General features: G+C 40.7%; 1 protein-coding gene across 2 annotated transcripts in view; it reads right to left on the bottom strand.

Moving 5' to 3' along the window:
* The window catches only part of LOC126261688 (poly(ADP-ribose) glycohydrolase), a 121,148-nt gene extending 113,116 nt beyond the window's left edge, over positions 1–8,032 (bottom strand). The window contains exons 1-2 of one of the 2 annotated variants that reach the window (XM_049958562.1): positions 7,896–8,032; positions 7,657–7,789 (exon numbers count right to left, since the gene is read on the bottom strand). In XM_049958562.1, the coding sequence (XP_049814519.1) occupies positions 7,657–7,741 (85 nt within the window). In that variant the 5' untranslated portion in view covers positions 7,742–7,789; positions 7,896–8,032. Of the gene's footprint in view, positions 1–7,656 lie in introns of both variants that reach the window. The other variant, XM_049958561.1, reaches the window with a different exon arrangement.
* Positions 8,033–14,726: the final 6,694 nt, after the last annotated feature.

The following is a 14,726-nucleotide window of genomic DNA, read 5'->3' as shown; positions in this document are numbered from 1 at the left end:
CCATGCAACAGATAACTTGCACAAATACTCTGATCACTGCGCTACAGACAGGCACATAGAAAAGACAATCACACTCTCACAACTAAATTTTTGACCATAGCCTTTCTCAGAAAATGAGAGCACACACACTTTCACACAACTCATGCACACATGACTGCTGTCTCCGGCCGCTGAGTCAACAGTCTCTGAGAATCTGATCAAAACAAACCACTCCTCACATCTCCCCGCCTCTTGTCGGCAGCTGCTAGGCTAACAACAAGAAGTGGTGGCAGCACTGACTACAAGCTGAGGGGAATGGTAGGAAGGGGAGAAGCAGTAAGAATGAGGGAGTAGGGAAGCAGTGCACATACTCAGCTGAGTACAGGCAGTGACGATGCATGACATCTCAGTAAGCAAGCCATTTAATCTATTGAGACAAAAATGACAAGTTTCCAGTGTCTTTTTCAAATTTCCCTGATTTTCCTGACATTTTTGAAGTTCCCTGATTTCAAGAACTTATGGTAACCCTGTCTACGTTAATACCAAAAGAAAAGGATTTTCTAACACTTCAAAGTTAACAATTCTTTCTTTTCTTCAGAAATGCTTTCCTTACTTTTATCAGTCTGCACTTCATATCCTATCTACTTCAGCCTTCACAAGTTCCTTTATTGCTCAAATAGCAAAACTCATCTACTACTTTTTAAAGTCTCATTTTCTAATCTAATTCCCCCAGCACAGCCTGTACCATTGTTTTACTTTTGATGATTATCATCTTATAACATCTTTTCAAGACACTATCAATTGTGTTCACATGCTCTTAAAAGTCTTTTGCCACCTCTCATAGTTTTTATTGTTTATTCTTATTCAACTTTAACCTCACTCCAATAATTTCTCCTCTGTTTCCTCTACTGCCTGCTTAAAGTAGAGATTGAATAACACGGGGCATAGAGAGCAAGTCTGCCTCACTTCCTTTCAACAAATGCCTGCAGTCTGGTTTCTGTACAAATTGCACATGAAGTTTCGCTCCCTGTATTTTATAGTTGCTACCTTCAGAATTTCAAAGAATCTGAAATTAATTTATGGAGCAGGAATATTGGCAAGCAGACATTATAATTTCAATTGTTTAAAAAAATCTTTCACCTTCTGCCAGTGCCTTTAATTCACACGGCGGATGATCCAATACAAGATAAAAGTTTCCCCTATCACTGTGTTTGTGGAACTTACAAGTTACAAGCGGGTCATTCCACATCAAGTGTTCTAGAATAACAAATGGTCCCCACTCGACCATCTCACATTCAGTTCAAAACTTGTTCTTGTATACATATGTATGTGTTACGTCAATGTGTAAAATTTTGGGTAAATTGTTATAGTGGTTCCACAGAACTAGGGCCACCTTAGTAGACCCATACCAAGTCACAATGTGCACGGTGTGAAGAATTCAGCTAACTTTGTCATAACTTTGTGCATCTTCAGTGATATCTATCACTCTCAATTTTTGTATCCTAGCACAACTTTTGTTGCTGAATGCAGCTAAAGAATTCAAATTCCTTAGAAATGACTATCCATTATGCTGCTTGGTCTGAAAGTGCCTTGTAAAATTTATCACAAAAGATTCAAGCCCTACTTTAACCATCCTTTGCTATAAGGGGAAGGCAGCTGGAACTTTGACTTTTGGACTGCTAGCCAACAACTAGGTTCTCACTATACTACACCAGTATTAGCATTTATGAGTAAATAGTTCTGATTTTATTGACCCATGTCTCGAGAGTCAAACTGAAAATTTCTAGCACTTTTCACAATCAGTTTTCTATATTGCTATCAACTCTGAACTTTTGGGCTGTTAGCCAACAACTACGTGCTCACTATTCTACACCAGTATTAGCATTTATGAGTAAATAGTTCTGATTTTATTGACCCTTGTCTCAAGTGTTAAACTGAAAATTTCTAGCACTTTTCACAATCAGTTTTCTATATTGCTACAAGTGACTTGAAAAAGTAGAATGGTAATCTTCCATATAAGGCATTTAAAACAGATTTAAAGAATCCTAAGCTGTTATGCTTACTGCATGTATTACTGTGTTGGCAGTCGTTATGCCGGAAAATGTCAAGGCACTTTTGATGTGAATTGTCAGACAATTATTTGCAGCATGATACTTTTGTTCCCCTGATGTGCAGATACAACTGTTTCATATACAGGGTGTTACAAAAAGGTACAGCCAAACTTTCAGGAAACATTCCTCACACACAAATAAATAAAAGATGTTATGTGGACATGTGTCCGGAAACGCTTAATTTCATGTTAGAGCTCATTTTAGTTTCGTCAGTATGTACTGTACTTCCTCGATTCACCGCCAGTTGGCCAAATTGAAGGAAGGTAATGTTGACTTCGGTGCTTGTGTTGACATGCGACTCATTGCTCTACTGTACTAGCATCAAGCACTTCAGTACGTAGCATCAACAGGTTAGTGTTCATCACGAACGTGGTTTTGCAGTCAGTGCAATGTTTACAAATGCGGAGTTGGCAGATGCCCATTTGATGTATGGATTGGCACCGGGCAATAGCCGTGGCGTGGTACGTTTGTATTGAGACAGATTTCCAGAACGAAGGTGTCCCGACAGGAAGACGTTCGAAGCAATTGATTGGCATCTTAGGGAGCACGGAACATTCCAGCCTATGAGTAGTGACTGGGGAAGACCTAGAACGACGAGGACACCTGCAATGGACGAGGCAGTTCTTCGTGTAGTTGACGATAACCCTAATGTCAGCATCAGAGAAGTTGCTGCTGTACAAGGTAACGTTGACCATGTCACTGTATGGAGAGTGCTACGGGAGAACCAGTTGTTTCCGTACCATGTACATTTGACCACATCACTGTATGGAGAGTGCTACGGGAGAACCAGTTGTTTCCGTACCATGTACAGCGTGTGCAGGCACTATCAGCGGCTGATTGGCCTCCACGGGTACACTTCTGCAAATGGTTCATCCAACAATGTGTCAATCCTCATTATGAGGCTTCATTCCAACGTGATCAAATTGTAAATTTTCACAATCAACATGTGTGGGCTGACGAGAATCCGCACGCAATTGTGCAATCACGTCATCAACACAGATTTTCTGCGAACGTTTGGGCAGGCATTGTTGGTAATGTTTTGATTGGGCCCCATGTTCTTCCACCTACGCTCAATGGAGCACATTATCATGATGTCATACGTGATACTCTACCTGTGCTGCTAGAACATGTGCCTTTACAAGTACGACACAACATGGGGTTCATGCACGATGGATCTCCTGCACATTTCAGTCGAAGTGTTCGTACGCATCTCAACAACAGAGTCGGTGACCGATGGATTGGTAGAGGTGGACCAATTACATGGCCTCCACGCTCTCCTGACCTCAACCCTCTTGACTTTCATTTATGGGGCCATTTGAAAGCTCCTGTCTAAGCAACCCCAGTACCAAATGTAGAGACTCTTCGTGCTCATATTGTGGATGGTTTTGTGATACAATACGCCATTCTCCAGGGCTGCATCAGCGCATCAGGGATTCCATGCGATGGGGGGTGGATGCATGTATCCTCGCTAACAGAGGACATTTTGAACATTTCCTGTAACAAAGTGTTTGAAGTCACGCTGGTTCGTTCTGTTGCTGTGTGTTTCCATTCCATTATTAATGTGATTGGAAGAGAAGTAATAAAATGAGCTCTAACATGGAAAGTAAGCGTTTCCGGACACATATCCACATAACATATTTTCTTTCTTTGTGTGTGAGGAATGTTTCCTGAAAGTTTGGCCGTACCTTTTTGTAACAACCTGTATGGGTTCCAGAAACTTCTGGAAATTAGATATGCAGGTATGACTATTTTGTAACAGGGCATGGGTTTGGGAAATTTCTGGATATTTGATATGCAGGTATGACTGTTTTATAAAACAAGGCATGGATTCCAGAAAGTTATATTCAGGTACAACAGTTTTATAACAAGGCACTAGAAACTTCCAGAATTTTCTGTAATATTCTCCAGTATTCTAATTTTATACATTCACACTATATAAGATGTAATTTGATTTGGGTATCATTCAAGTTTGTATGCAAAACTTGCAGCTTGGTTGATTCCTTCAATCCACTGCCAAATCATTAACGAAGTTACAACTTGTTATGGCTACAAACAATGGAACAACAAATCAACACGGCTGTGAGTCAGTTAACTAAGTTCACCAAGGACAAATGCCTTCTGAAGTCAATTAGCAACCTCTCTGAGGAGGATTGGAATTTGCTGATTCGATGAGTTGGATTTCATGCCAAAATATGTTTACATAATGAAACAGAACTGTTGACCAGGTTTCAATATCTGCAGAAACCATGCTGCAATCCGTTACAAAAGAAGACTCATGTGTTCAACAAAGGTCTGCGTCCTATTGATGTTGCAACAGCCGACTTTCTGAAACAACTTACAACAGTTGACGTTAAGCCTTGACAGAAGCTTTACCCTGCTTGTAGAGTTGACATCAATGCAAAACAGGCCAAGCCATTGCCATCATCAGAGTCTGATGAAGATGATACTACAGTTGCTCCAGACAGCTTGAGCTCTAGCTTGATAGCAACTGGTGTCACCACTGAAAAATTTCAGCACGTTTCAAACTGGGATTCTAGTGGATACGCAAAATGAGAAATAAGACAAATTCAAATGGTTGTGGCTACCAAAACTGCTGAAATTGGGCTTCAAGCAGATGATGTCATAAAACCGCCACCAGGTCAAAAATGCCACGATTGCTCTATGTACAAAGTGCTCATCAATGAATTGAAAGCAAAGCTGGCGGTGTCCTCAGCTTCTGAGAAAATTCGGATTTTAACTTTGGCCACTAGCAGTTGGAGCATTAAAAAAATGATGGAAGAATTCAACATGTCTGAGCAAACAGTGAAAACTGCCAGAAAGCTGAAGGAAGAGAAAGGCGTATTAGCAAAACCAGATCCAAAGTGAGAAAAGGCTTTGCAAGAAGATATTAAGGAAAGTGTACCAAAATTCTATGACAGTGATGAAGTCAGCTGAATCTGCCCTGGAAAAGACTTTGTAGCCATAAGGCCACCAGCTGGCCCAAAAGTTCATATGCAGAAACATCTGATGCTTTATAACTTGAAAGAAGTCTATCAATATTGAAGACAAAATTTACCAAAAGCTGGCTTTTCTAAATATTATGAACTCCAGCAAAAGTGGTACATCACAGCAGGAACACATTCAGTTTGTGTTTGTACAGCTCATCAAAATGTCAAGTTGATGCTAGCAGCGACTCCAATTAAGAATGATTACAAGAGTTTGTTAGCCAAAACAGTTTGCAATATGGATTCAAAAGATTGCATGCTCCAACGATGTGACCAATGCCCTGGATTAGAAGTCTTGGAAAGATTTGTAGAAGCTGCATTTGAAGGGAATGACACTGATGAAGCAATGGAATACAAGGAATGGATACACACTGACGAATATACCCTGGAGACAAAGCAGTCAACGACTGACGAATTTATTCAAAACATTGTGGCCAAAATTGTGAATCCCTCATCCCATCAGTACATAGCAAAGTATCAAAGCAACTACCTAAAAGAAACCAAAGAAAGTCTAGAATGTGGAAAGCTGGTTGTTTTGATGGATTTTGCAGAAAATTATTCATTTATTGCGCAGTTCGCTGTACAAGACATGCATTGGGAAAATAGTCAGGCCACATCCCTTTGTTATTTATTACAAGGCTTTGACTGGAAAGATCGAGTCTCTTAGCTTTTGCATCATCAGTGATTGCTTGCAACATGATACAGTCACAGTCATATTTTCTGCTCCAACCTGATAGATCACCTGTGAGCCCACTTTCCAGTGCTGAAGCACATCAGCTATTTCAGCAATGGAAAAATTTCAAGAACTTCATAATCTATGTCAGCACTGCAATAACTTTAGTATCAGTGCAGAATGGAACTTCTTCACCACAAGCCATGGACAGTCTCCATGTGATGGTATTGGGGGCACAACAAAGCGATTAGCAGCAAGAGCAAGTCTCCAATGGCCTACTTCAGATCAAATTCTAACACCAAGTGATCTATTCAGATTTTGTGATGAGCAAGTTCATGGAACCAAAATCCTTTTTATTAGAAAGGAAGAAATTGATGTTGCAAGACCTTTGGAAGAAAGGAGACTTGAAAAAGTTTGCACGGTTGCAGGGACCAGAGAAAATCACTGCTTCAGACTAATCAATAAAAAACGGTTACAAATTAGAAGAGTTTCCAATGATACAGTATCATTTATTGCAAGTGTTGATCAATCAGCATACTTCTCGAGTGCTCCAATTGCCAGCATCTAATCTGGACAATACATGGCCTGCATTTACGAGAACAAATGGTAGATTGGAAACATCTGTGACACATCACTGGAAGAACGAGATGCCTTATTCAGTTTCATGCATCCACATGGCCCAACTAATTCATTCCATTGGCCCCTAAGGAAGAACACCTGCTGGATCCCAGAACAACAGATAATAGGCATTTTGCCAGCTCCAAGTGCCAATTCCATGGGTCAGAGATACAATTACCCGTCATAGGTGCTGAAGAGCATTGAAGAGAATTTTAGAGACATGAAAATGGTTTCATGAACTCCGGCAACAAATTTATGACACTTGGTTCATTTTATGAACTTATTGCTTTCTTATGTTCACAACAGAGTTGTTTATCTGCTCATTTTTGTATGCCATTCATTAAAGCTATTCTGTCAAGCACGCAGTATGCATAAAAGCAAAGGTATCTTTGAAGATAGTTTAAAAACCTTATATGGAAAATTACCATTCTACTTTTTAATGTTCCTTGTAGCAAAAAATGAGGTCTCTCCAATGGTGTCAGTTAAGAAAAAATCAGATATGGTAGCCATATTAAAAACGGGTGCTGAAAAATGCTGCAAACATTCAATTTTCAATTTGACACTTGAGACTAGGGTCAATAAAATCATAACTATTTAAAGTGTGACTTAATTCTTTTGCGATAAATTTTGGCACTTTCAGACCAATTAGTGTAAGGGATAATAATTTCCGAGCAACTAAAAGTTGTAATAGTGTAGGCCTACAAAAATTCAAGGTGATACATGTCACAACAGTCGCACAAAGCTATACCAAAGTTGGCCAAATTTTTTACCCCGTGCACTTTATGATTTGGTATGGGCCCACTCAAATGGCACTTCATCTGGAACCGGTGAAAGAACTGAGCCAAAATTTTGTACAGTGACCTAACACATACATATGTACACACATATAAATTTTTAACAGAATCAGTGGGGACACCTTGGAGTCTTTGTGTGGAATGTCCCATGCAACTGATTAAGACAGCAAGTACCCATTCACTTCTGACACAGTACAACGAATGCTGCACGTGTTTTTCACATGTGAGTTTCAAACTTTCTTCAAGAGATAACTTCAAGATTACTTATAAGGTTGAATGAGGATAGGGAAGAACTAGAAACAGGTCAGCAAATGCCATTTTTAGAGCAGTTTTACATCTTAAATGAACAAGAATCAAGAAAACATGTATTAGACCCGTACACATGATGTAACCCCCCAACATCACAAATCATTAAATTTGATTAAATAAATATCTTTCCCAATTTATAGCAGGAGGCACATAAACACCACACGTAAAATTAGAGTCAAATTATATACCTGACATTTCGTCGTCCTCGGAATACCCTCTTTTTCTCTTAACTGGCGTCTGATTGTTTGAAAGTGACTCACGATGAAAACTCATCCCAGATAAATCCTTTACCCTGTATTATCAAGTTTCCGATAACACCATCTGTTGACAACACGTCTCACGTAAGGTAAACGAAATTCAAAGTTGCACAATAACATGCCACTGCTTCGCAAGTAACAACACAGTGTCTAATAATAAGTAAACTCACAACAAAAACATATCAACTAGCAATAGCTTTATGGTAGATACGGTAATATCTTTGGACAGTTTCGATTCAATAACCCAGGCCTCCACTGCATCACAACACAAACACCCCATTTACATGGGGCAATCAAAACCAGATTTCGTGAACCGATTTCCCAATACCCCTTCTGGGTGGTCCAGTAAACCCCTTTGTTATAATTGTGTGAAGAATACATTTCGTGTGAAACGGCGGCTAAGTGCATCATGTGGAATTTAAGAGACCTCTCTGGTGCTATTGTAAGCTCAGAGTTTTACGCATGTAATGAATGTTCCTTGGCTGTTGTGCTCTATGTATTTTACCTGGGAGTGCCAAATATAGTTACTGGCACTAAATGTGTTTTACTCACTATTACTTATTCACCTGTGTCGACTGTAATAGGTTATGGGCCCAGCGATGCATTTGAAATAAGTATATACATAATATAATAGTGAGAAAGTATTGGAAAAGTTCGAAGTAGTGCACTCGCGTGAAATACGAGTTATCCTTACAAGACGAACGCAACTCTTTTGTATTATTCTTTTCGTCAAGAAAGATCAGAGTTACCGTTAAAATGAGCGCAGTACAAATTCCGCAGATTGAAAGACTTATGGTTCGCGAAAACTATGCAACGTGGAAATTTGCAGTAGAAGCGAATTTACGTTTAGACGACCGATGGTATGTGGTGGATGGGACAGTGAAATTAACAGATCAGAATTATTGAAGTAAGGATAAGAAAGCAAAATCGAAGTTGATATTACTAGTCGATCCAGTGAACTATGTTCAACGTTGAAAAAGCTGCAACGTCGAAAGAAGTCTGGGACAAAATTACGAAATGCATTTCAGGATGGAGGTCTTACAAGGAAAGTAGGATTATTACGTGAGTTAATTATCACTCAGCTGGACAAATGCAAAATTGAGACGACAGGTTAAAGTACGCCACTGTCAGGCCTCTCTACAAAAAGGGGGACAACACAGATGTCAATAATCATCTTCCAGTATCCTTGCTTACAGCATTCTCAAAAAATTTCGAGAAAGTAATGTCCTCAAGAGTGCTTAGCCATCTCAACAGTAATGGGACAATTAGTAAATCACAGTACGGATTTCAAAATGCTATTCCACTGAGACAGCAATTTACAATTTCACTGTCAACGTAATAGAATGTCAGCCATAGTGCCAGTAGTGTCAGTGTCGTAACTGCCGCCTGCTTCACGTCTGCTGTGCAGTGAGCTACCTTAATTTAAGTATTAACTGTATTTTTCTTACTTGTCACTTCTTCTTCCGTGTGTTTTTGCTTTTAGGAAGCTTTAATTGTCGAGTGCTAGTAATAGTGTTCCGTAGATTTCGTGTTTGTTTTGAATACAGTCAGAGAGAGTCCCTTTAGTCAGCCACAGTGCCAGTATGCTAGTGTTTGTTTTGAATACAGTCCAGAGACAGGTAGTGCTATTTTCATTGTTTTCTACAAGAAGTGGCTAGCAATCACAGTTTAGTCAACAATCAGCCGCCTTTAGTGAATTGATTAACTCTCTACAGTGAATTGATTCCTTAGGATGGATAGGATGTGTGACTGCTGTGTACAGACACAGGAGGAGCTGGCCACTGTTCGCGAACAGCTGAGCGTGTTGATGGCCACGGTCAGCCGCCTTCAGGTTGCTGCCTCGGAGTGTAGCGGCAGTGGGGAGTCTGGTGCGTCGCATGGTACACCCCAGGTGTTACATGCTTCACCCACTGTCCCTGCTGTCGAGACATCTTCGCGGGTACCGGGCGCGGTTGGTCCACCCTCTCCCCAAGTGGAGTGGCGGGTTCAGGGTCGTTCGCGGGGCACGAGGCAGAGGGTAAATGTGGAGGCTGGCCGTGTGGCATCGCCCGCTCAGCCTGTGAGTGTACATGTGGCTGCTCCTTCAGCAAGGTCTGAGCAGGCACACGGGGGGAGGGTTTATTAGTTATTGGGAGCTCCAACGTTAGGCGGGTGATGGAGCCCCTTAGGGAAATAGCGAAAAGGTCGGGGAAGAAGGCCAGTGTTCACTCTGTCTGCTTGCCGGGGGGTCTCATCCGAGATGTGGAGGAGGCCCTGCCGGCGGCGATAGAGAGCACTGGGTGCACCCGACTGCAAATTGTTGCTCATGTCAGCACCAATGACTCCTGCCATCTGGGTTCAGACGTCATCCTCAGTTCGTACAGGCGGTTGGCGGAATTGGTGAAGGCAGAAAGCCTCGCTCGCAGGGTGGAATCAGAGCTAACTATTTGTAGTATCGTTCCCAGAACCGATCGCGGACCTCTGGTTTAGAGCCGAGTGGAAGGCTTAAACCAGAGGCTCAAACGATTCTGCGGAGATCTGGGGTGCAAATTCCTCGATCTCCGCTATCGGGTGGAGAAATGTAGGGTCCCCCTGAATAGGTCAGGCGTGCACTATACGCCGGAAGCGGCTGCAAGGGTAGCGGAGTACGTGTGGAGTGCACATGGGGGTTTTTTAGGTTAGAGAATTCCCTCCCTAGGCCCGACAAGACGCCTCCTGAGACGCAGCAAGGTAGGAGTAGGCAATATGCAACAGGGAATAACAATATTAATGTGCTAATAGTAAACTGCAGGAGCGTCTATAGAAAGGTCCCAGAACTGCTCTCATTAATAAACGGTCACAACGCCCATATAGTACTAGGAACAGAAAGTTGGCTGAAACCAGACGTAAACAGTAATGAAATCCTAAACTCAGATTGGAATGTATACCGCAGAGACAGGCTGGACAGTGAAGGGGGAGGCGTGTTTATATCGATATGAAGTGCAATAGTATCGAAGGAAATTGACGGAGATCCGAAATGTGACATGATTTGGGTGAAGGTCACGGTTAAAGCAGGCTCAGACATAGTAATTGGATGTCTCTATAGGCCCCCTGGCTCAGCAGCTGTTGTGGCTGAGCACCTGAAGGATAATTTGGAAAATATTTCGAGTAGATTTCCCCACCATGTTATAGTTCTGGGTGGAGATTTTAATTTGCCGGATATAGACTGGGAGACTCAAATGTTCATAACGGGTGGCAGGGACAAAGAATCCAGTGAATTTTTTTAAAGTGCTTTATCTGAAAACTACCTTGAGCAGTTCAACAGAGAACCGACTCGTGGCGATAACATATTAGACCTTCTGGTGACAAACAGACCCGAACTATTTGAAACAGTTAACGCAGAACAGGGAATCAGCGATCATAAAGCGGTTAATGCATCGATGATTTCAGCCGTAAATAGAAATATTAAAAAAGGTAGGAAGATTTTTCTGTTTAGCAAAAGTGACAAAAAGCAGATTACAGAGTACCTGATGGCTCAACGCAAAAGTTTTGTCTCAACTACAGATAGTGTTGAGGATCAGTGGACAAAGTTCAAAACCATCGTACAATATGCGTTAGATGAGTATGTGTCAAGCAAGATCGTAAGAGATGGAAAAGAGCCACCGTGGTACAACAACCGAGTTAGGAAACTGCTGCGGAAGCAAAGGGAACTTCACAGCAAACATAAACATAGCCAAAGCCTTGCAGACAAACAAAAATTACGCGAAGCGAAATGTAGTGTGAGGAGGGCTATGCGAGAGGCATTCAATGAATTCGAAAGTAAAGTTCTATGTACTGACGTGGCAGAAAATCCTAAGAAATTCTGGTCTTATGTCAAAGCGGTAGGTGGATCAAAAAAAAATGTGCAGACACTCTGTGACCAAAATGGTACTGAAACAGAGGATGACACACTAAAGGCCGAAATACTAAATGTCTTTCTCCAAAGCTGTTTCACAGAGGAAGACTGCACTGTAGTTCCTTCTCTAGATTGTCGTACAGATGACAAAATGGTAGATATCGAAATAGACGACAGAGGGATAGAGAAACAATTAAAATCGCTCAAAAGAGGAAAGGCCGCTGGACCTGATGGGATACCAGTTCGATTTTACACAAAGTACGCGAAGGAACTTGCCCCCCTTCTTGCAGCGGTGTACCATAGGTCTCTAGAAGAGCGTAGCGTTCCAAAGAATTGGAAAAGGGCACAGGTCATCCCCGTTTTCAAGAAGGGACGTCGAACAGATGTGCAGAACTATAGACCTATATCTCTAACGTCTATCAGCTGTAGAATTTTGGAACACGTTTTATGTTCGAGTATAATGACTTTTCTGGAGACTAGAAATCTACTCTGTAGGAATCAGCATGGGTTTTGAAAAAGACGGTCGTGTGAAACCCAGCTCGCGCTATTCGTCCACGAGACTCAGAGGGCCATAGACACGGGTTCACATGTAGATGCCGTGTTTCTTGACTTCCACAAGGCGTTCGATACAGTTCCCCACAGTCGTTTAATGAACAAAGTAAGAGCATATGGACTATCAGACCAATTGTGTAATTGGATTGAAGAGTTCCTAGATAACAGAACGCAGCATGTCATTCTCAATGGAGAGAAGTTTTCCGAAGTAAGAGTGATTTCAGGTGTGCCGCAGGAGAGTGTCATAGGACCGTTGCTATTCACAATATACATAAATAACCTTGTGGATGACATCGGAAGTTCACTGAGGCTTTTTGCAGATGATGCTGTGGTGTATCGGGAGGTTGTAACAACGGAAAATTGTAGTGAAATGCAGGAGGATCTGCAGCGAATTGACGCATGGTGCATGGAATGGCAATTGAATCTCAATGTAGACAAGTGTCATGTGCTGCGAATACATAGAAAGATAGATCCCTTATCATTTAGCTACAAAATAGCAGGTAGCAGCTGGAAGCAGTTAATTTCATAAACTATTGGGGAGTACGCATTAGGAGTGATTTAAAATGGAATGATCATATAAAGTTGATCGTCGGTAAAGCAGATGCCAGGCTGAGGTTCATTGGAAGAATCCTAAGGAAATGCAATCCGAAAACAAAGGAAGTAGGTTACAGTATGCTTGTTCGCCCACTGCTTGAATACTGCTCAGCAGTGTGGGATCTGTACGAGATAGGGTTGATAGAAGAGATAAAGAAGATCCAACGGAGAGCAGCGCACTTCGTTACAGGATCATTTAGTAATCGCGAAAGCGTTATGGAGATGATAGATAAACTCCAGTGGAAGACTCTGCAGGAGAGATGCTCAGTAGCTCGGTACGGGCTTTAATTGAAGTTTCGAGAACATACCTTCACCGAAGAGTCAAGCAGTATATTGCTCCCTCCTAAGTATATCTCGCGAAGAGACCATGAGGATAAAATCAGAGAGATTAGAGCCCACACATAAGCATACCGACAATCCTTCTTTCCACGAACAATATGATACTGGAATAGAAAGGAGAACCGATAGAGGTACTAAGGGTACCCTCCGCCACACACTGTCAGTTGGCTTGCGGAATATGGATGTAGATGTAGATGTAGATAGAAAATAGTAAAATTAAATTTTCTGTGAGTTGTCCAAAGAATTTGATTGTGTGAACCATGACATTATGTTAGAGAAATTACAATTCTATGGTATAAATGGAATAGCATACGAGTGATTTAAGTCATACGTACAGAACAGGAAGCAAAAAGTTTCCTTGTATGGGTCAAGCGATTTAAATAAGTATGCCACTTCATTTAACTGGGGTGAAATTAAACTAGGTGTTCCACAGGGTTCAATCATCTGTCCCCTTCTGTTCTAGATATATGTGTATGACTTCCCTTCCTATCTGAAACAGGAAGCTGAAATGACACTGTTTGCTGATGATACAAGCATCATCATTAATCCAGTAAAAGAATCTCAAATTGAAAATGATACAAATAAGGTCTTTGCAAAAGTCATTAATTAGTTTCCTGCAAATGGGCTTGTTCTAAACTTTGAAAAAACACAGTACAGCCAATTGTCTGTTGCAAAAGTACAGTTCCTTCAATAAATATAACACATCAACAGAAGTCAGTAGACAGGGTACAGCATACTAAGTTTTTGGGTGTACAAATAGATGAGAATCTTAATTGGAAAATTCATATTTCGGATCGTCTAAGGCAACTAGGTTCAGCAACATTTGCACTCAGGATAATTGCCAATTTAGAGGATGTAGAAATTAGTGAGCTATCATACTTTGCATACTTTCACTCTCCAATGTCGTACTGAATAATATTTTGGGGTAACTCAACATTTAGACAAAACGCATTCACTGCTCAAAAGAACGTGCTTAGAATAATGAGTGGGGTTCATAGTCACACATCTTGTAGGCATATTTTTAAGAGATTTGGAATACTTACAACCTCACAGTACATTTACTCACTAATGAAATGTATTCTCAACAACAATGACCAGTTTAAAAACAACAGTGACATTCATGGTTATAACACCAGAAAAAAGAACGACTTACACTATCCTTTACTCAACCTATCTTTGGCAGAGAAAGGGGTAAAATATGCTGCTATAAAAATTTTCGACAGTAATAGCTTAAAAAATAAGTTGAAATCATATCTCCTTGACAACTCCTTCCATACCATAGATGAATTCTTGAATAGGAATAAATAAATCTATAAATATAGTATATGCATTTTATGCCATTTAATGGAATGGGGTAAATAATTGAAATATTAATCTTTAACTCTGTATTGTAATATATATATATATATATATATATATATATATATATATATATATATATATAATTTATGAATTTTGCCAGCTATGGATTGCATACAACTTAAGTTTTATGGTGTTCCCTTTTCTTCTGTTCTTTCCAGTACTTCTTCATTTTCTCACCAACTGCTCGTCCCTGCTTATCTGTCCCCACTCTCTTGGATTGAGGTTTTGGCTCATCTTCTTCATACTTTGGGTCTTCTGTTGGCAGCCTGAAGTGATTCCTGTCACGTATTATTTCTTCTGT

This window comes from Schistocerca nitens, chromosome 1 (genome assembly GCF_023898315.1).
Source record: "Schistocerca nitens isolate TAMUIC-IGC-003100 chromosome 1, iqSchNite1.1, whole genome shotgun sequence".
NCBI classification, from domain to species: domain Eukaryota; kingdom Metazoa; phylum Arthropoda; class Insecta; order Orthoptera; family Acrididae; genus Schistocerca; species Schistocerca nitens.
Note: the sequence above shows the minus strand (reverse complement) of the source record. Positions and strands in the feature narration are given on the sequence as shown.